This window comes from Pezoporus flaviventris, unplaced genomic scaffold (genome assembly GCF_033815535.1).
Source record: "Pezoporus flaviventris isolate CSIRO_AGI_PZ_B2104156 unplaced genomic scaffold, CSIRO_AGI_Pfla_v1 ptg000031l, whole genome shotgun sequence".
In the NCBI taxonomy this organism is placed as follows: Eukaryota; Metazoa; Chordata; class Aves; order Psittaciformes; family Psittacidae; genus Pezoporus; species Pezoporus flaviventris.
Window position 1 is genome coordinate 41,411,749 of NW_026892579.1, and position 21,563 is coordinate 41,433,311.

The following is a 21,563-nucleotide window of genomic DNA, read 5'->3' on the forward strand; positions in this document are numbered from 1 at the left end:
GTTTGTTGAAAGACAAAAACCCCTTTTCTTTACTGAGGTGTAGTAGATATAACCAAAGAAAAGTAGCCAGGGTTTAAAAAGAAAACAGTTCTAGCATTGTCAGTCAAATTCATAGCATCATACTGAACTCATAAAAGCTAGTAACTTTTTGCTTATTTCTAAACTGATGATTAAATATGAACTCTAGCTATTTTTAAAAAAACTCTTGCTTGTCGGTTTGTTACTGTTTTGCTTGAGAACTCTTTTGGGAAGTGACATTTTTCTTTTTTTAATTTTTTTTATATAATTTGAACTAAGTAACTTCAACTTTAAAACAGTAGGCTCTTCATTCTAGACATTATACTAATATCTACTTATGCTTTTTTTCTTCTTTGATTTTTATCTCTTTTTCATTTTCCTTTTAAAAATACCATAAGTATTCATGCTTAAGTTACTTCAGAGCAGCTCTGGACACCATTAGATTTTGCTTTAGTAGAATTTATGGTCCACAGACAGTATGTTTATTTCTCTTCTATTTATTATCAGTTAAAATTGTGTGTTTGACACTTTCATTTGCATATATCAGGTTGTCCTTTGTTTTGGTTTTTTTTTTATGTTACCATCCATTTATCACAGGCCACTGTGGAATCTATAATGAGGGACAAGATGCCCAAGAAAGGTGGAAGGTGGTGGTTTTCATGGCGAGGGAGGAACAGTGCTATTAAAGAGGTAAGTTTAAGAAGCAAGCAGTTTCCTTCTGGTTGCAGTGGGAAAGCTGGATACCTCTATATTCATCCCTCAGAACTTTGCTTCTGAGAATAACTCAATATTCAGTTTGACTGAGGATACACATATTAAAAGATGTTTAAGCAAGGTCTAAAGTCTGACTTCTTTTGACTTCAGAAAGTTTTGTCAGACCCTGCTTGAGACATCTGTCTGCAGTACTTTGGTTCTGCATTTATTTTCATTACACAAACTTGAGGCAGTATTATCTAATGGATTAAATATGTGTTTGGAACCTAGAATCCAAGACTGGTGCTGCTCATTTAATGTTTTCATGCAGATTATCTGCCCTTCTGGAGGTTTCTTTAGATAGCTGAAGAACAGACATACTTATGAGTAGTAAGCTGTAAAATTCAGCAAAACCTAAGATGGAAAACTAACAAAAGTCTTTTTAAATTTCTTTTTCTGAGCATTAAAAGTTTGTGGTCTTAAAGCCATGGATGAACATTAAAGAACAGTGGAAAAAACCCAAAGTTTTATATGAAATATTGATCTCCTGTCTAGACATATTTAATCTTTAAAGTTGGCTAATGAAACCTCTTCATATTAATTTATACTAGTAAAGCATTAGTACTTGAGGGGAGAAAATGACATCTAATATGTTTTTATGATTATGCCTCAGTTGAACTTTTTAGCCTTGCGTGAAATAACCATTGTACTGATCTGTGGGTATGGGCTTCAGAGCATGAGATTTTAGTTTTGATAGTTCACTGAAGTTTTTAGAATTTCTCTCTTAATGGAAGTATTTGGTTATCTGTTGAGCAGTGTCAGCTATAAAATGGAAAGGGGTGGTGGTGGTGGCGGTGTTTGTGTGTTTAAAAATCACTGTTTAAAAATCTAGTGAGATGAAATTGGTAGAATTTAGCATCTACTCAGTATAAAATCAGCTTGGAAAGTTTTCTTACGTTAAAAATTTTAATGATTCTGTGAAAGTTAGGTTTTTTTTTTTTCTTCTACAGAGTCATATGTTGCTTTTTCAGATGAAATCTAAGTATTTCAGGTGCATGAACTGTGTAATTAGAGGATTGATACCAGAACTTCAGTAATACTAAATCTATAATCTGGTATTTCTGTACTAATTCCACACAAAACTAAATCGTAATTCTTCTTCTGATTTTAATATTTGCAATTTTTAGTTCTTTGTGCAGCTTTTTTTTTTTTTTTTTAAGAAACCCATGAAGTTTTCTTTGCTTACAAGCAAAGAAACAAACATGCTGTTGATTTTTAGCAGGCCTGTACAAGACAGAACTTGGTTTTCAAGCATTTTTCTAAAAACACATGCTCTCTCCCTAAAAGAAAATTGACAGCTTCTCATGCTGGTATTTTTACAGGAAACAAAGCCAGAGCAAGGTATGAGTGAGAGTGGACTTACAGGAGAAGACTCTTCACAGTTGAGCATGGCAAACAGGTACCCCCGAAAGTATCTGTACTTGAAATGTGCAGGAGTTTCTGTTTAAAAATAAACAATTTATTTGAACAAAGAAATTCTGTGTCAATGAAATACATTTAATTTGTTACTCAATGCACCAGATAAGTGCAGATAGAAAAGCTCTACCCATGGCAGGGTTTCAGACCTTGTGAGTGTTCCCTAGCATTTCTGTGGTTTGGCTGGCAGCTCTGTGACACAAATTCCAATCCCTTGAAAACAAACAGTTATTGGAGCAGTTCGCCAGATCTGTATGTATCTCTCTAGGGATTTCAAGGGAGCATCATAGACAACCCCATGCAGCTGTCGGGTTTCAGTTTCTAAGATTTCTGATATTTTTATGGCCTGACGATTTCATTTGTTTCTGCAATCTTTGGAAGTTCAGGGACCTAAGTCTTTGAAGAGGCTTTTTCAAAGGCAATATTAATGCTTTCTATTGCTTCTTTCAAGGATTACAGAAGTCCCTTCTGTCGCATTCTCCAAATTAGTCATACTGTATAGCCAGAATCTCCCCTTCAGGAGGGTTCTGTAAGATGAGCTTTAACTTGCTTCAGAGGGATGAGTTTGCCAGGGACCACTCTCCTACCTTGCCCTTTCTCGATGCATGCAGATCTTGCTGTAAATACATGCCATATAGATGCCGTCTGCACTTAGAGCTGAAAAGGGCCATATTCAAATATGCTTTATGCTAATGAAGTTCAGGTATCACTTTTACAGAACAAAAAAGCATTAGCTGTCATTCTTCTTGAAGGTCAGCAGTTGCAGTCCAGGTGAATGTGCTGGAAGGAGGATTCCTCATTCTGTAGCAGGCTAGCTGTTATCTCATTTGCCTCTCTGAGTTTGAGAGTGCCATGGAATAAATCAGAAAGACTGATTTTCATTTTAAGGATGACATGTGTCTTTTAGGTCTGTTTCTTACGTGGTTGTTTAAAGATAAACTTTAAAGTAGGATTAAGACTTCAAGCTCAGTAGATTCTGTAATTGGTGTTCTTTGTTTAAACTTTAACTGGCCTTAGAAATCTGACATTAAGAATTTATTGCTTGCAAGCAAAATGTGATATGTAGGTAAAGCTTTTGAGACCTGATGTTACAAAGGATATGACAGGCTTTTAAGTATTGCTTGTCATGGCATGCAGTACCTTGATATTGGATCAAGACTTTGTAACATCTAACAACATCCAGGTGTGAAAGAGGCTAAACGCTAATTGTTTTAAAGATGAGATTTGCAGGACCTGAAAGGATGTTTTACCTTCTGCCTAAAGTGATAGATTTGTTTTTGTAGGAAAACTTTCACTCTGAAGAAAAATGTCCTTAAAAAATTTCTGAAAAATATGGTTGTAGTAGAAAAAAAAATAAATGATATTGATGTGTATTTAAACAGAATTGTGTAAAGGAGCTCAGGTTTTGTGACTTTTCATCATCATATCCTGAATGGGATAATCCTGCAAATCCTGGAAAAGAATAATCCAGTGATCTAAAGTTGCTCATTGAAAGAAGGAATTTGTAACCAAATTTCAATCGCCTTTATTTTTTTAATGAATTGCTAAATTCTCTGGGGGGAGAGAGAAGGCCAGCATAGTGAACTCCTCCTTTTGAAACTGAGGATTTTTTGCAGTTACAGTATCAAATGGGTATTATGTTTTGGTTTATTTTTTTTTTTTTGTACCACTATGAGATTTTTGAGTCAATATGGCACATTAACCTACATCTCTAAAATTTGAACAATGGAAACTAGCTTATAGACAAGTGAATGGCTAGTACAGTCCAAGTATGAATAATGGGGAATATGTGTGAATGGGAATTCAGCACTTCATTGATATATTTAAAGCCATGATGTGAATGACCTCCTGTGAGACAGTACTTAGGAGCAGAGAATCAATGGCTGACTTGGTGACTCACTGTTAATGCATTTTTAATGGATACGGAGATGCATTTACTGACATAACATCATTTTCTGTGTGTGCAATGTTCCAGAATAAAAGATGAATCTTCTTCAAGCGATGAAGACCCTAGAGCTGCCAAACAAAATCTCGGATCATTACAAACCAGCTCAAGTTATCTGTCATTGTCTGGAATCAGTTACAAAAAAACGCTTCGACTCACTTCTGACCAGCTTGTGAGTTAATTTACATCCTTGTCCTGAAATGTCATTTCTAATACAACATGAACAATACTTTTACTCAGGTTTGCAAAGCTTAATTAGCTTATATGTCTTGCATTTAATTTTCTCTCTTGTTATATTTAAAAAAATACCATTTTCCCCTCTCTTCTTCAATATAAGCATCAGTGTTGTACCTTGCAGCAAGTCCTGTGGTTCACAGATTAGGAGACATGGGATCACATTTAGAAAAATGTCAAAATTCTAAAGCATGTCTAAATTTGTCATGTAACAAGTGTACTGGAACTATGTCCTTTTTGTATTATGTATAATATATATTATGTTAACCCAGAGGCCTCTTTTTTCTTTTTTCCTTCTCTCCTTTCCTTTCACTTCTTTCACAGGGAGGCAGTCACATTTTACATAAGTACGTTTTTCTGTTAGTAACTTCTGAAAGAGCTGCTTGTGAATTTACTATGAGAACAGGCTATTAATTTCTTTGGAGCCAGTTCTCTTCCTCTGTGACAGAGGTGTTTTGACTAATGGTGACAAAACTCTTACAGTTTTGTGTTCTGCACATTCCAATTTGATTTGGAAAAATGGGCTACTTGAGGGAAATATTTTCTGTCGTCTTGTCTACAGGCAATTAATTTTCTGAAGGAAACCCACACAAGGTGTACAGTATTAAACAACCCATTGCTCACTGCCTGAATAGTTTGTAAGAAGTGCAGAATTTATCCCAAAAGGCAGATAGGATGTGTTGGTAATTTTCTGTAGCAAACAGAAAACAAGGGTTATACAAATATACTGATTATTTTCAGGTTTGGAAACCTCACAGAAATTACCTGTAGCTAAAATTAGTTTTATATTAGTTCTTAATGAAACAGTGGTTGAGACTCATCAGTTACTCATCATTTGTCCTGCATTTCCACCTCCTTTTCATTTTTAACTGATAGAAAAATTGCAGTGAAATATAAGAAAAAAAGAGACATTTGAAGTATTAAACTTCTGCAGGCTTTATGAAAATGAGTATTTAGGTCCACAAATAGAATAAAATCAGTTGTCTCTTGCCACTAAGTGGCACAGGAGACAGTGGGAGGGAAGGGCAGTGAAGTGGGAGAGTTAAGGGTATTTGGTGGAGTCAGAAGGGTGATGAGTCATATGGTGTAAGTGATGGGTTACTGTAGGAAAGAGATGTGATGTTGTAGGACACAAGTCCCCATATAAACACTCTAAATTAGGGTTTATGGAACTCCTTGTTACACCCATTTCTCTCTGCATATGCGTCCATATCTCAGAACGGAAACCCCGCATAGATAGTCCCTAATCTGTAATTTGTTAATTGGTTGTTTTTTTTTTTTTTGTTTTAATAATAGCCCTGACTGTGAAACAGAATTTTTGTTTTTGTTCTGCTCTGTAAATCGGTACCTAATGTGCACTACACCGGGGAAACCTCTGCTGTCATTAAGACAGTGGCTCTGCTGAAAGCAGTGAGATTCAGTGTGACCAAGAATTCAGTGATCATTTGTGGCTTTGTGTTTGCACTGTGTCAGTTTCACATACTCAGTTTGTTTGTTGATTATCTTGCTGATAATGTCTTGCAGAAAAGTTTAAAGCTTAAGAATGGTCCCAATGATGTGACCTTTAGTGTTACAACACAGTATCAAGGCACTTGCCGCTGCGAAGGCACCATTTACCTGTGGAATTGGGATGATAAAATTGTTATTTCTGACATTGATGGAACAATCACACGGTGAGTTCATGAACAGGGAGAGGCTTTATCTACAAGGACAAGTTTTTCTTTGGACTAACTGAAAAAGTAACAGAATTTTGAGTCACAGAATCATTGTATTCTTGTGTTTGTGTGTTGGGTGTGTGTTTGGTTTTTTCTTGATTTGGCTTTCAAACAGTGCAAGAATCATTAGCTGAATTCTTAATTTAATAAAGATGTGTGTCATATGTGCCCATTATTTGTCACATATTTTTTGATGTTTTGGTGTTTTATGATAGTATTTACACTAGTATTGGAGGACTTTATGCAGAATCAAAAATTTTTTGCTGCATCATATGAAGTACACTGGCTTCTTAATCACTTCATGTTACAATACCATTGCAAATCCATCCTGTGTAGATTTGGTTTATTTAAAAACATTTAATGTAAACCTCAAAAAGTAGGCTTGGTACTGGCACTTGGTACCACGCAGGTGTGATTGGTAGCCTATATGCTGCAACTTCCATATTAACTTGTGGGTCACGAGTTTCATCCATGATGGCAAATCTTGGGGCACGAAAATAATTAAAACAGTATGGTCAAGGATAGGCATGTCAGTTTATCTCAAAAGTAAGGGCAGTAAAATCATCTAATCACAATCAGTACCTTACAGAAAACTGTATCTTCCTTTGCCATTAGACAGATAAGTTAGTGGGGTTTGAATTAACCTTGACTGTTGTTATTAAAAGTACTTTGTTTGGGTGTTTTTTTTTTTTTTCAGTTCAGTTATATTGTTTTTCCTTTATTCAGGTCAGATACTTTAGGTCATATTTTGCCAACTCTTGGCAAAGACTGGACACACCAAGGGATTGCGAAGTTGTATCATAAAGTGAGCCAGTGAGTATTCAGTAAATCCATCCATGCATCTGTGACTTGTGTTTATTCATTTGCACATAAAAGAGAAAATTTCTGTAGGTTTCCCTTAACCTGTAAGAGTGACAATTTCATCAGTATCTCATCACTTCAGTGATGCTTACACAGTGTAAACATCTGCTGTATGATATCCAGAGCAGAACTTGCTTTGTGATATCAAAATCCCCCTATCAATGAGAAGTGACTGATCTTCCAACCATCCCAAACAGATAGCTACAGTTAGTTCCAAAGACTGCAATGCAGTTTCATCAAGTGCAACGTTTTTGTGAACTGTGAGTTGCAGAAGCATTAATATTTAAGATGCTCATACAGCTTCCCTTCTCTCCTTGTTGAGGCGATTTGCAAAATGCATAAGGGCTGTTTAGCCTAGGACCACTGAAGGTGGAGTTCTTGCCAAACTTGGCTTACCTGGAGTCATGCAGGGGTGGAATCTAAAATAAATGGAATGAATCCTTGTGGGGGAGTTCCCTTTCTTTCCAGTGCATCGAAAGGGAGCTTAGTGAAACAGTTTAGGCTTGAGCTGTCTAAACATTAGGCTTCTTGTCAAGCAAGATAAATCTCATCCTTGAAGCACAACACAATGCCTTATCTTGAGTAGAAACAGGCCTATTTTGGATAATCACTGCTTACATTCTTATTTTATTTGTTATATAAATAATGATGAGCTTCAAAGACATTGATGGTGATGTTTACTACTAATGATTATACAATTTATTTTGTAATTTCTGTACACAAATATTTGTTGTTATTCCATTGTTAATTTGCAAAGTTAGAAAGGATCAGTCTTAGTGTCATCGGTTAATTTTGAGAGTGATTAGTAAACATTGCTTAAAGTGCAGTTTAAAGGAATTGAAAGTCAGTAAGATGTGCTGTGAAGAGCCTGAGGAACATGCTTTCACCTGGCAACACCAGTGTGAGCTCCTGTGTTATAGCCCTGTAATTGACTGGTACCTTTTGGTCCACAGTAATACATACCTTTTGTTTTTTCCATTAGCTATTGAAGAAATACTGGGTAACAGTAGATCAGCTGTGCTTTAGGTCAATTAATGTTATTAACAAGGAGAGCATCCTGGAATGGCATATTAAAAAAAAAATCTTGTGGATGAATATGAACAGGAGAAAAATTGTTAAGACTGTACCAACTCTGGGATGACGTGTGGGAATGCTTCTAGGTGAGCAAGGCTAGTGCAAGAGTACAGGTGTACTGTTGTTTCTCTGGATACATTTTGCAATGTAGTCAAGCCATTGTGTATTCTGGAGGACTGAAGACATAGTATGGTGAGTTTTTCAATTAGCAATTGAGAGAAAAAAGGAAATGAGGAGAGAAATTAATTGATGTCTAAATGGGATCAGATGAACTATCTGATTTTAGCTTGTACAAGGAGGATTAATGACTGCTGTCTGTTCAGGTTGATATTTCTGCTTTACACAGAAAATAAAGTTGGTTTTCTTTTCTTACATTAAATTCAGCTGTTATAGTCAAATTACCATAAATGCTTGAAGAGCCTCTAGTACACATCAGAACTGTCCTCATAGTTAATCTGTTTTGTCCTGTGTGCTAGGGTTATGCTAAGGTTCATTTATTGCTTTCTGTTTTACATGGATGATGAATTATAAATTATGCATGATGGAATCTAAATTATACCAGAGACACTTGTCTGTGCTTTTATTCTATATAGACACACATGGTCATAAAAAAGACAGGACAATCTGGGAATTCACATGCTGAGCTGTATTTAGTTATGTGTGTAACCTCTGCATTGCACTTGGTGAAAATGTTAGTATTTTTTATTGCAGTTATTATTTCTGTGCCTGCCAGCATTATAGATTGATAGGGCTTTGGTGATCATAAACACAGGGGAAAAAAATAGATTTGAGTCATGTTTTTCAGATTACCAAATTAATTATGTAGTGTTTAGATGTTACAGCTGGACACTGTATAAGTGTTCAATACTTAAATGTAATGACCATGTGTGCACTAAATGCAGTATTTATTTTAGAACAATAATTTCATTATACAACTTGCAGAGTAAATTGCTGTTAAGTTGAACTAACATCACTGGACTCTGGTCTGTCATGGACAGAGCCAAGAGTAACCTGTGGCTTCTGCTGAAACTTTTCTTTCAGTGTCAAGTTGAAGTTTTCTTCTTATACTGTGTTTTGAAGTTCAGGTTTGTTCTGACTTGAAGAAATACATTACTGCTGCACATAAGCTAGTCTGTTTTTAGTAGAGGCCCAAGATGCAGGAATATACCCTGTTAATCCAGCAAAGGCTAAGATAACAATATCTGCTTTATCCCAAGTGTTTTTCTCTTAGTGGATGTCATTTCGGTTAATTCTAAGGAGTATAGTTCCACAGTGTAGGGCTGAATAGAAAACCATAAGAAGCCATAGCAGTTAGAAGACCAGAGATAAATGGGCCCTCTTTAGGTGTAAATCACTAACTGCAGTAGTGCTAGATGGATTTTAATTATCCAAGTCTCTGGCATAAATGGTTTTATTCCTTTTAAAAAAGTCTAGGTTAAATGTAAGTCCATTAAACAGTCATGATTTGATTCATTCAAAAACAAACCAACAAAATAATTAATGTCTAAACACATGCCTTATTTTTATAGTAATTTTTTCTTTTATTTCTGTTCACAGAAATGGATATAAGTTTTTGTATTGCTCAGCACGTGCTATTGGAATGGCAGGCATGACCCGAGGTTACTTGCACTGGGTCAATGAACGAGGAACTGTTCTGCCTCAGGGGCCAGTGTTGCTGAGCCCAAGCAGCTTATTCTCAGCTCTTCACAGGTAATGCAGTTTTGCTTTCGTGCAGAAGGAAAGGTTGAATTCTCAGCTTTTTTATTTGCTTATTTATTTATTTATTTTTAAATAGTGCTTAAAATCAGTCATAGTGGGTTTTTTTTTCTTACATATTTGTGCAAAATGTAATAAAGAAGAAATTTTGTTTGGTAAAGACCACAATTCAGTTTAGTTTATCTCTTAAGACATGTCTTAATATACATCTGTGTTCACTGTTTGTCAATAGGTACTGCCTGTTGACTTCATGTGTTTAACATGGTGCGTTAATATTTACCTATGGGGAAAACGCAAACGTTTTAATAACATTCACTCTTGACTTGTAAGGTGTTCCAGTTGGCATAAATATTGTTTTGTGGAAGAATATTGGTAATTTTTGAAGAAATTCATGTGAAAATGAAAGGAACTTTTTACTCTCCTGACTGCACTGTGTGGACAATATCTGTCTTTCTAGGTGTGGAACTTTAACAAGTGAATAATAATAGCACAGGTTATGAATAACGTACCTTCTTCCTAATTCAGTGAAGAATGTCAAGTGATTACTGAAAATATTTTCAGCTGTTAAAAGCTGCTGTGACAGGATATATTTCATTAGAATTTTTAATGGAAGGTTGTTCAGGTGTTCTCCTGATTGAGTGACATGCTACAGACTGTCTTACCAGTCATGTTCTAAATATAAGAGACTGGAGGTATTACAGTATGCTGCTTAGACTGATTAAATAATAAATGCAGGGTAGTTACTGTTATGCTCCTTGTATCTAGAAATACATTAAAGTGATACACGTCGTGGTATCTTGGTTAGACTAAAGAAAACCCATTTTTTGGTATACAGTATTGTAGCTGCTGTGATGTCTGGACAATAAATGATTTCATTGTTATCCATAGATTTAATTATTGTGGTTTTGAGACTCTGAGATCAGCTGTATGTGAGACTGAGAAAAGATGGTCTTGTTCCTTTTTCTCACATTCTCAAACTTTGATTTATACATGGAGCTGCTGTTCCAAAGGCCTGTTCTACTCCTATGAAGCTTCTGCACTATTCACATCTTCCTTGACATATGTGTTGGTGCTAGGAAGTGGGATTCTAAGCTGCTTAAGCGCTTTTGTGTCATGCTGGCATCTTCCTATGTTATGGGAACTCCAGACTCTGCCACCTGTTCAGTTTCCTTGCCAAGAGAAGCTGTTGTGGAAGGGCTTTTGCCCAGAGATGAGAACTCCTCTATTCATTAATGAATTCTACATTCTGTAAGGAGCAACTGAAGAGAAATAGAAGATTCAGTTATTCCATAACTTGTTAATTAGCAGTGGTGGAGGACCCTGACTGCAGAAGTGTCTTAACAGGCAGATGAGCTTCTAGCACATATGGTAATGGCAATCCAGTGAAGGCTAATAAAATCTATGAATCATTCTGCAGTTCTCAGGAAGCAGTTTACTTGATGACAATTTGTTTCATAAGGCTTTATTTAGCAGCTCTGTAATCAACCATCCTTGCTCAGCAGTCATCTTTACAACAAAGGTTTAAATAGAAGTTCCCTTGTTTCAGAGGATTTATTTACTGTGCCCATTGCATAAGCTTGGAAATGCTCTTTTGTCTTTGCAGACACTATAATTTCCAAATCAAGATTCATTGGAGAAGGGTGGGGACTCTTCAGGAGTATCTAGCTTGGTGGAAACATTTAATAAAGAAAATAAAATGGTTTGTGCTGTATTTCATGTGTACTTATTGAGCCTCCCTTTTTCTATCATTTCAGGGAGGTTATAGAAAAGAAGCCAGAAAAATTTAAAGTTCAGTGTTTGACAGACATCAAAAATTTGTTTTATCCTAACACAGAACCCTTTTATGCTGCTTTTGGAAACAGACCTGCTGTAAGTAATACCTGAATTTATTTCTATTGCAAAGAACAGAAAGGTTGCTGTTATTTCATGGTTCTGTTGAAGCTAGAAGCTTTAAATGGGAGTTGAGATATTTTATTAGGCTCTGCATGAAGGAAAATACCAAGGTTCTTCCTTAAAAATCTTGCAATGGAGGATGCAACCAGAGATGGAAGAGCAGTAAAGTGACTACATTATGTTTAGTTAGCAGTTAAGCTTGTCTGAAAACACTGATCTCATTTTAATCCATACTGATAGTGTCAGATACATGTGGACAGACAGAACATCTTTCAGACGCGTGTTGGTTGGACTTACACTTCAGACTCTTAAGTATGCTCAAAAGAACTTGCATGTTCTACTGAAATCAAAAGGTTTTACTTTGCATAGAAAGTGAAATGTTTCGCATGGAGAGGGGAAGACAGATCTCCTTTGGCCATTTGCAGGCTGTATAATTAGGCTATAGGCTTTTCTTAGTCCTGTTTTAGCCTCAGAATTATTTTATTTCTACAGAAAAGAAAGTCTCACGGGCTAGGGCAAAGGCAGCAACCTTGGCATGTGATTATCCCTTCTTATAAATTGTTAGCATAATCCAAGAGGCTGTTTTGACACAGGCAGCTAGCAGTCTTCCAGGCAATTCCTGGATATGATTGCTGTGTTAGATTGTGGCACGGATTCTTCACAGTGGATTTTTGATACAGCCATATTGGGGTGTGTGTGTATGTGGAGTTGTGGAGAGTTGTTTTTTTGGTTATGGGGTTTGGGTGGTTTTTTTGAAGGGAGTTGTACAGAGATCTTCATAATATTGTGGAAGTGTCAAGAGATTTTCAAGTCTGACAGTGGGCACTTTCACTGTTCAGTTTACTAGTGTAGATTTCACTATAGGTGCCTAAGGAAGGATAAAGGCTTTGATTCACTGGAAATCTTTGAAAGCAACCTGCTTTCAGAAGGAGATATATAGAAAATCTGCTTCTTCAGATGTTTACAGTTTCATTGGACACCTAAGTTTAGATGCTAACTACATTAGGTAGATGGGTCCCTTATTTGTGTCCAGGAGCTCCACAGAGCACTTAATACTTCAGCTCTGTATTGTCAGGTAATATTTCCTGTTGAAACTGATATGTGGTGTAATAACAAGAAACCTGGTAACACCTTTGTAGTGTTTATGGCCAAGGACCATTGACATACTGTTTGAGTGTATCCACTCTGCTCTGAAAGCTAAACCCAATTAACTGTATGCCTCTGTCCTGGCCATGCCATTAGATCGGGAGAGAATGGTTCTTTATCCTTCGTATTTCATAGTATGATTAGCCAGAGAAGGCTCCAGTTGGTTACATTGTTCTTTAGTTGGTGCAGAGAAATGGGACACATGTGGAGAGTGAAATTTCAATACTCACGGACATTACTGGTGTAACGAGTGCATGGGCTTCCAGGATTCTTGAAATGACTGCTGTTAACTTTTGTTCAGTTATTTTTTTTTCTGGAGCAGTTTTTATAGAGATAAAAATAATCTTTGTATCTTCATTAACGTTCCAGTCTTCCACCACCTCAGCTTTTTAAACCATGCTTTAGATGATGAAAACGGAAGCTTGGTTTTGCTCTGATCTTCTGGGTGTTATTTTCATATTTGCTTTTGTCAAGCTTTTATTCAGACCAGATCAACTTACTCACTGCTTTCCTTAGCAATTTGAATTTCTTAGAAGCATTTCTTACTTCTAACTATACTTCCCAGAGTTGCATCTGCATTACCTGCTGGGGCTCACAGCTCCTATTTTGGCATGTATTCCTTGATTTCTGTTCTTTTCTCTTTGCTCTGACATGGTGTCAATACATGGCACAAATCCAGACTCAGGAGCCAAGAGATGTTTCCAGGAGTTTTAATGTAGACACGGTTGTCATGACTTCCTTTTGTTTGTAAGGACAAGGTCACAAATCGCTGTTTTACGTGTCAGTTATGTTTTAACCTCTGTACATTGTTGCAAGATACTCAGTACAATGCACTCAGGAAATGATATATTCTCTGAAAGCAAAATGAAAGTGCAAATGCTTTTACGCTAAATATCGTTACTTTTTTATTGAATGTTATTTCTGTGTCAAGAGAAGTTACTGAAAAAATGAACATGGTTTTGATCAATAGTTTAAACTGAACTGGCAAACTCCTTACCTAGCTGCAAATTGTTCTGTGAGCATTTGTTATACTGACCTCTTTTGTAACGTAATGGAGAATTACACATACGCAATAACTAGCTAAATTTAGTACCAATACTATGCAAATATGTTCTTCTGTGTAATATATTCCAGCAAGAATAAACCTTATTGTGCAAAGGCAGAGTCATGATTTATTTTTTCTTTTCTGTTTAGGATGTTTATTCATACAAACAGGTGGGAGTTTCTTTAAACAGGATATTTACAGTTAACCCCAAAGGAGAACTTATACAAGAGCATGCAAAGACAAACATCTCATCGTAAGTAATCTCTTATACCTAACACCTTATTGACTAAATTAATGTGCTAACTAATTTATGACTCAAGTTGACCAAAGATGCATTTGATTTTATTAATAACAGATTCCTTAGAAACAAAATATTAAAGTTTTATACAGACTTTCCTCTTTCCTTCAGTTTAACTGAAAGAAAAAAAGTTTTGTCAGAAACACTGACAAAAAAAAATGTAATTTAATGTATTCCATCTACCTTAATCATGTAAAGGAATTATCAGTGTACAGTTTAGTCTGCATAAAAATCATAGAATCATATCACAGAATAGTTTGGGTTGGAGGGGACCCTAAAGATCATCTAGTTCCAACTTGCCTGCCATAGGCAAGGGTGGCCTTAAACATGTCCAGGGATGGGGCATCCACAACTTCTCTGGGCAACCTGTTCCAGTGCCTTCCCACCCTCTTAGTGAAGAATTTTTCTTAATACCTAATCTAAATCTACCCTCTTTCATCTTAAAGCTATTCCCCCTTGTCCAGTTACTACATGTCCTTGTAAATTTTCCCCTCCAGATTTCTTGTAGGACCCCTTTAGGTAGCTAGTTTCCTGAAACTATCTACCTTTTTATGGTCTTTTCAAAATGTCCTTGTTGTGAAGCTCCTATCTGGAAGGGCCTGAAAATCTAAAGATAGGGCTAAGGGCTTCTAGCACAATGCTTATCCACTGTAGTGCCTAACACTAAATGGAACACTACACAGAAATGGTTTTTAGTAATGTTAAATGTGTCCTTAATTGAAGTGGAGCCATACATGTATAAACCAGAAATAACTGACTCAGCAGGGAGCTGCTTGAGCCAAGCTGGATGTAAATGGAGAAGGAAGATATAGAGCAAGATATAGGGCTTGAATAGTTTAGCAGGTGATCTAGGTGGAAAAGGGTATCTGTTTCTTACTAGGTAAGTATTGTTGCTTACAATGAATGGATTTTTTTATCAGAACTGGGAATCCTCTCTGGAAACTAGACAGTGAATTGAGTTCAGTTTTCTTCATTTGAGGAGGGAGACTTGTTCGTGTAAGAGTAGCCATTCCTTAGTGGTTGGGGAATATTCAAAGATCTTAAATGGTTCAGCATTCTTTTTTTTTATTTTCCAGTTATGTGAGACTATGTGAAGTGGTAGATCACATTTTCCCGTTGCTAAAACGAAGCCATTCTTCAGACTTCCCTTGTTCTGATACCTACAGCCAGTTCACCTACTGGAGAGAACCTCCACTGCCTTTTGAAACTCCGGATGAGCATCCACCTTCAACAACCACTTAACCGCATCTCCAAACTGCTGGCCTCAGCTCAAAGAATGAGTTAGCTTGTATTGGAAGGCCATCACTTGGCTTTTGCTGTTGACAGTTCAGCTGGAATCTGTGATGTTGTGAGCACTGTATTTATTTTGCTGTGAGCAAATTTAGAACTGCATTTTTTCACATTTCCAGATGACAAGAGGGAGTCTTACTAGGAACAGGAGTTGTGTTTCTGGCTCTTCATCCAGCTTCTCAAATTGTGCCATACAGTTTCAGTATTTAAGGTCAAATAAAAATGGTGTTGGAGTTGCAGTTAAACATACCAGAAGTTTGTAACATGGTTCTGTATCTTCTCTGTGCAACACTGACGTGATCTTCCATCTCATCAGAACCCCTTCAAGTAAGGGAGCTGAAGGTGTTCACCATTCCTGACATCATCTGGTGACAAGGACTGGGATTACAATCCATATGTCAAAGTTCCTTTCTCTGAAGGAGCAAGTGATTCTTCCTCTTTCCCCTTACTTGACCAACAGCTGTTTGTCTGAGTTAATTACTAGGTCCTCAGCTGTTGTAAATCAGTGTAGCTATCAAAGCCAATTGAGCTGTGTTGATTGATTTATTCCAGCCTGTTGTTTTGACATGGTAACACTTTTCTGAGGAAATAAATCATGTGTAGTCTAAAGAAAAAGCAAATTAAATAAGTTAGCTGGATTCTGGCAGTCTTTCTTAATTTGAGAAGTACCATGCTTCAAGAATAGCTATTGGGATTAAGGTAAGTGTGCAAGTGGAAGATACAGGCTGCTGTACATAGTGTCGATTTTACTGAAGTCAGTGATTTTCAGTAGAGTGTGCTGAGGTTCAAGATCATTACTGAGCCAGGAGCATTGACGATTTTGTCAAAATGGAATAGTTTTATTTGAAACATTATTTTGGCTAAAATGTGAAATTTGATGCTGGTGAATGATGCATCTCAGGTTTTTACTGTATGGAATTTTTTGTTTTACATCATAAATAATGGATACTTTCAGTGCAATTTACTCTCTTCTAAGCTAAGGAAATATTTTTGTGGGTTTTTTTTTTTCCCCTTGTTTGACCAGACACAAGCTGTAGATACTCTTTTTGCTACCTGCTTTTGACAGCCTTAAGACTTTAACTGTGCATGCTAAAAGCAATACTGCAGATCAGTTGATAATGTTTTCCAAATGGTCTGCCTTTACACAATGCGGTACTTTACTTAAAATGTAAACATCAAGTGACCATATGCCAAATGACTCTCAAATGTGCTTGTAGCTGTAAAAAAACTTTCTTTTTTTCCTTTTAAAATATATTTAAAAGTCTGAAACACTGAAAATGGCATCATGGGATACTTTATGTTACATTTCAGTATGGCTAAACAGTGGTTCACAGGCTGTGGTCTCTGCCAGCTTGTCATCTGTGAGGCTATGGTATATGTTTTGCAGCTGCTTTGTAGTGTTTTCAGTTAAGAGTTTAATAATAGGAAGGCGGAATGGTCCAGGAGAGATTTTAAGATGTGATTGTGGTTGGTTAGCACCCAGAAGATTGGCAACAGCTGCTCTGTATCACATTTGTTCTGTTTCAACAAATTCTGGGTTTGCATGTCAAGAGTGATAGCAACGTAGGTAACAATGGAAATTCTGTAATAAGGGTTTTCTATCTTTCAGTGCTGCACTTTATCTGTGATGTCAGGGGCCAATCTGTGATTTCTCTGTGCCTTCAAAAGTAATGGATATAAGTGCAATCCTGTATACAGCTGCAGTGTGCAGTGGTGAGCTCTCTCCAAGTCTTCCTTTCCTCACGAATGTTGCTGCTTCAGGCAGGATGCATGACCACTTTGGAGTTACCAGGATTAGATAAACACGAAGAGGAAGAAATGCATGTTTAACAACCCATACTTGATTATGCCCTCTTGAAAGTTTAAGGAAAATGCAAATATCTTAAAGATGGAAGAAATGTGGTACGGATTTTCTGATAGACAATCAGTAGGGATTGCAGGTTGCCAAACTGGTTGCATCTCTAAATATAGCCACACTAATACTTGTAATTAGTGATTGAATAAGTGGATGAATATATTAACTGCATCATATTTCTATTCAGTTTTAGTGAAGGCCTATTTCAATCCATTCATTATGCAAAATAAAACCAACGCTTCTCTTTGGAGAGAGGCTGTCAGTTCTATGGCAGATAACGTCTGATTTCCTAAGGTACCTATATAGTAGCTTCCACCAGAAAAGATGCTCCGTGAAAGTTCTCCACAATTAAAGCCTGTGATGTATTTATTTATAACTTACTAAATAACTAATCCAGGGTTGTTTGTTGCCGTTAGTATTCCAAACCACATGGCAGTGCAAATGGGTGGTCATTTTAATTCAGTCAGACTTGCAGGCGCGGTGGAGTGCTCGTACAGTAACCCTGAGACGCTGTGGAATCTCTGTCATGGTGTTTTTCAAGACTTGGTTAAACAGAGTTACGGCTGACTTGATCTAGTGTTGGCAATCATCTGCTTCAAGCATGAAGTTGGACTGGATGACCTCCAGGGGTCCCTTCTGACCAACATTTCTGTGATTCTGTGAGGTTAAATGCTTTACTTCTGACATACTGTACACCCCTTGGTATCTGAAAGTTGAAATATAGCTGAACAGTGAAATGAGTGCGTGTTTCTATAATGTTTATAAAATCTGCTCACGGAAAAGACATGAAAATCAAAGTTTTGGCTTGCTATAAACATCACCATGCTTTTTCAGAGAATATAAGACCTTTTGATGTGGTAGTGGAACAAATTTATGCATGGTATTTAAACTGTTTTATTAATTCATGTAGAAGAAAAAGGGATGGTTTAATAAATTCTTACTCTTTCTGTGAAAGAAAAAAAATTCAGCCTTGCTTGCAGTGTAATGCTGGTTTCTGTTACAGAATATTTGGCTAACATAAATACACAGACACATTAAATCACAGTATATTCTATTTATACAATACGCATAAACTAGAATGTGCAGCAGTTAGGAGTAATGTTTATTTTCTTGAAGCTGATGACCATAGTGCTCCAGCTGTGTCATGTGAGGGGAAGAATACCGTACTTGTTGTATTAGCTAGGTTGAAGATAAAATCTTGCTGCTGTAATTTAGGGAGGGAGGAGAAAGAGGTTATTGGGTATTTTTTATTTGTAGACATGATTATTCAAAGCCTATTTATATATAGTATTTATATATGTATACACTACTGCAATGATGAAAATCATTTTAACACCTCATTTTGATCTGCTGAATGCAACAAGGGTAGAAATATGTACTCTAATAAAGGCAAATATAATTTTTTCCCTGACTTCTCTATTTTTCTGCATGCTTTTGGTAATGGCAGAGTGCTCTTGCAGAACTGCTGAAACTCTGTAAAGCATGGCTTTTCTAGCTCCAGTCTCAGTTGCCTGCCTCTTCTCAGGGCTAGCCTGTATTACTTTCAGCACTTGCAAAACTTTTGCTGTTCAGCTACCGCATTTGACCCAAAGCCTTTTCAAGTGGAAAGAGTTTATTGAGGTAACCAGGGCCAGGATCTGGGCTGTGGCTGTTCTGGGGTATGGGAACAGCACCTCGGAGCCAAGAGCAGCCAGACAGGAGCTGGAGCAAATTGGATCAGTCTGGAATCCTACCCCAGCCCAGAACTGTTTTGAATCTTCCTTTTGTCTAATTCTTAGTGTGACCTAAGGACAAAGTAGCCATCTCTTTTGAATGGGAGTGTTGTCATTCATGGCAGTGAGACCCGATAGTTTGGTGGGGTGTTTCTTTTCTATTTTTCTTTCTCCTCCTCTTTGGCATTGCCCATTCTGCTGGTTCATTACCCTTCCCTCCTGGCCCTGAGAACGCAGCGCTGCCTTTTGCTCCCTCTGCAGGGTTTGCTGAGCAAACACTGCAGCGTGGTGATACTGCAAGGCTTGTGTTAGCTGGTATGAAAACAGAGATGTTTGGGGTTGATAAGGCGCAGCGGCAGCTCAAGTTCTGTGTTAAAAATATAAGAGCAGCCGTATTTGGGCAGCCTGCAGTCGCTGCTTCTCCACTATTTTCTGTATGTCTCTGGCTTGTATAAACATTTACACTGGGAGCTCTAGACACAGGCTTTGAAATGAAGGTGCCTTTTTAATTAAAAGTCAGAGAAATGGTGTTTTTGCATCAGCAAACCAAACTTTATACAGACATATTAATTGCTCCTGGAATAGCCCATTAACACTAGAAGTAGAAAAGTCTGAGGGAGCAAGCTGCCTTGGGAGCAAAGACCATAAAGATTTTGGGTTGGGGTTTTTTTGATACCATGGGGATTATTCCCAAAATACAACAGTAAATTTTTCTTTATAAATAAGTAGTTTTCATTCAATATACATTGCACATGCCATAAAGTACCTCAGGACAGTTCATTGCAAGAGGCAGAAGACTGCTGGTGCTAAAGCTGGTGCCTTAAAAATATAACTAATACAACTTTAAACTCTTCTGTGAATGCATGAAAGGGAGAAGCCTGGAGGGAGTTCTTGGTATGGGGCTGTTTTGGGGTTGGTTTCAGCATTGTTTTTTTCTTTTAATGAAAGTCCAACAATGTATGGTGGTGAAGGGGTTATACACACAGAGCCACAACCTCAGGTAGTCCTAAAATGCAGCCCCTCATTTCTGTAACATGTTGGAGATACGTGAAAAAAGGCCTAATTGTAAATGGGAGATGGGAGGCTGGCTGTAAAGAAAACCCAGCAGTGATGTAGAGGAATTAGGGCTGCTGGATGCTTTGGGGCAGAGATCCTCATCAAGACCTTTCCAGCCATTGTGATGTGAGGGACAAAAATAAAAGCAAAATGAGAAATGGGATTTCTAAGAGGAACTAGAGAAAGGGAATAAAACAGAGAAAAGAGCTAAAACACAGCTTCTTGTTTCCAGTACCTAGGTAGTACCAGGTCAAGCACTGAGGTCTGCCTTTTCCCTCTTAAGCGGTCTTGCCTTGTCTCCCATGTGTCTGCTTTGCACAGGAGAGGTGAGAAAGCCGTTTTGGTTTCATTTGCAAAGTGAAAGGATAACATTGACCAAAAGGAAATCTATACCCAAGTGTCCTAGAGGTACTGCTAACAGCAAAACAAAGTTGCAATTACGGCTAAATTTTAAGCTTAGGTAAGGACTAGGGCTTCTTTATTGTTTCATGAACCTGGGAAACAAAGCTCTCAGCTGCAGGATATATGCCTCTATAGTACCATCCTTTCAATAAGGCTTGCTTTGGAAAATAAATATAGACATAATTTATCAGCCTATTTAGATATGTGCTTAAATCACCCCTCCCTGTACTGAAATGTATGCATATTCTGAACCACTTTGCTGGAATAAACCAACTAATGCCAAGGGAACTGTGTACCAAGGAGATACCGTTTCCGAGCTGAAGAATTGATCTGGCTTTTCTAATGGTTATCCTTGGACTGTTTTTTAGCCTCCAGCACTGTCAAGTGTCCTGCCTACTGCCAGCAATCTATTTATTGATACAGGAAATCCATTTTGCCTTGCCTTGCTTTTAATGAGTTTTGCAAGCAAGTGGCCCCTTCCTGTGACTCATTCTGTGTTTTCTGAGCAGGAGATTGTGGTTTTAAGTTTCACATTGGAAAGTAACCGCTGTGTCTGCTTTCCTTGTCTTCTGGAATCTCAACAAGAGGAATACATTTTGGAACAAAGAAATGTAAATGGAGTAGAACAGTTCACGTTTCTTTGCAGAATTGTATAAACATCCTTCTATTCAGGACAGTTAAAAGGACTAGTGCAAAGTGAAAATAGGTCATGTTTTAGAATAACAGCTTTATCTTAGAACATTGCTGTTAACACAGGCAAAAAAAAAAGACATTTTCCCTGACATCTCAGTATGTATTGGCCCTTTGATTTGTAGCCAATAAATATCCAAAAATTAAACTGTGGAGGCCTTTCTCTGATCTTACTGACGCAGGAAGAGCTCTATTAGCATCTGGTTGGCTGCTCAGGTACGCACAGCTCCAACTGTGACCTGAAGGGTGAGTAGTGAGTGCTACAGATTTCCATCTAATTCCTGGTCCCTCTCATCCCTTTAGGATACTGGAGGCAAAGAGGTTCGAGGCGTGAATGTATTTGTTTCTGACTTCCAAAAATATCGTGGCAGAAGGAGAGGGTTAAGGTAAGCTTGGAACGTTAGCCCTGAAAACTGAGATTTACGTTAAAAGCAGCCATAAATA

The 21,563-nt window shown here is 37.3% G+C and overlaps 1 protein-coding gene across 4 annotated transcripts in view; it reads left to right on the forward strand.

Moving 5' to 3' along the window:
* The window catches only part of LPIN1 (lipin 1), a 79,918-nt gene extending 64,255 nt beyond the window's left edge, over positions 1 to 15,663 (forward strand). For all 4 annotated transcript variants that reach the window (XM_061460834.1, XM_061460836.1, XM_061460835.1 and 1 more), the window contains 9 exons: positions 616 to 708; positions 2,094 to 2,170; positions 4,163 to 4,304; positions 5,891 to 6,039; positions 6,808 to 6,894; positions 9,574 to 9,726; positions 11,487 to 11,601; positions 13,966 to 14,069; positions 15,191 to 15,663. In XM_061460834.1, the coding sequence (XP_061316818.1) occupies positions 616 to 708; positions 2,094 to 2,170; positions 4,163 to 4,304; positions 5,891 to 6,039; positions 6,808 to 6,894; positions 9,574 to 9,726; positions 11,487 to 11,601; positions 13,966 to 14,069; positions 15,191 to 15,356 (1,086 nt within the window). In that variant the 3' untranslated portion in view covers positions 15,357 to 15,663. The remainder of the gene's footprint in view (positions 1 to 615; positions 709 to 2,093; positions 2,171 to 4,162; positions 4,305 to 5,890; positions 6,040 to 6,807; positions 6,895 to 9,573; positions 9,727 to 11,486; positions 11,602 to 13,965; positions 14,070 to 15,190) is intronic.
* The last annotated feature ends 5,900 nt before the right edge of the window (positions 15,664 to 21,563 follow it).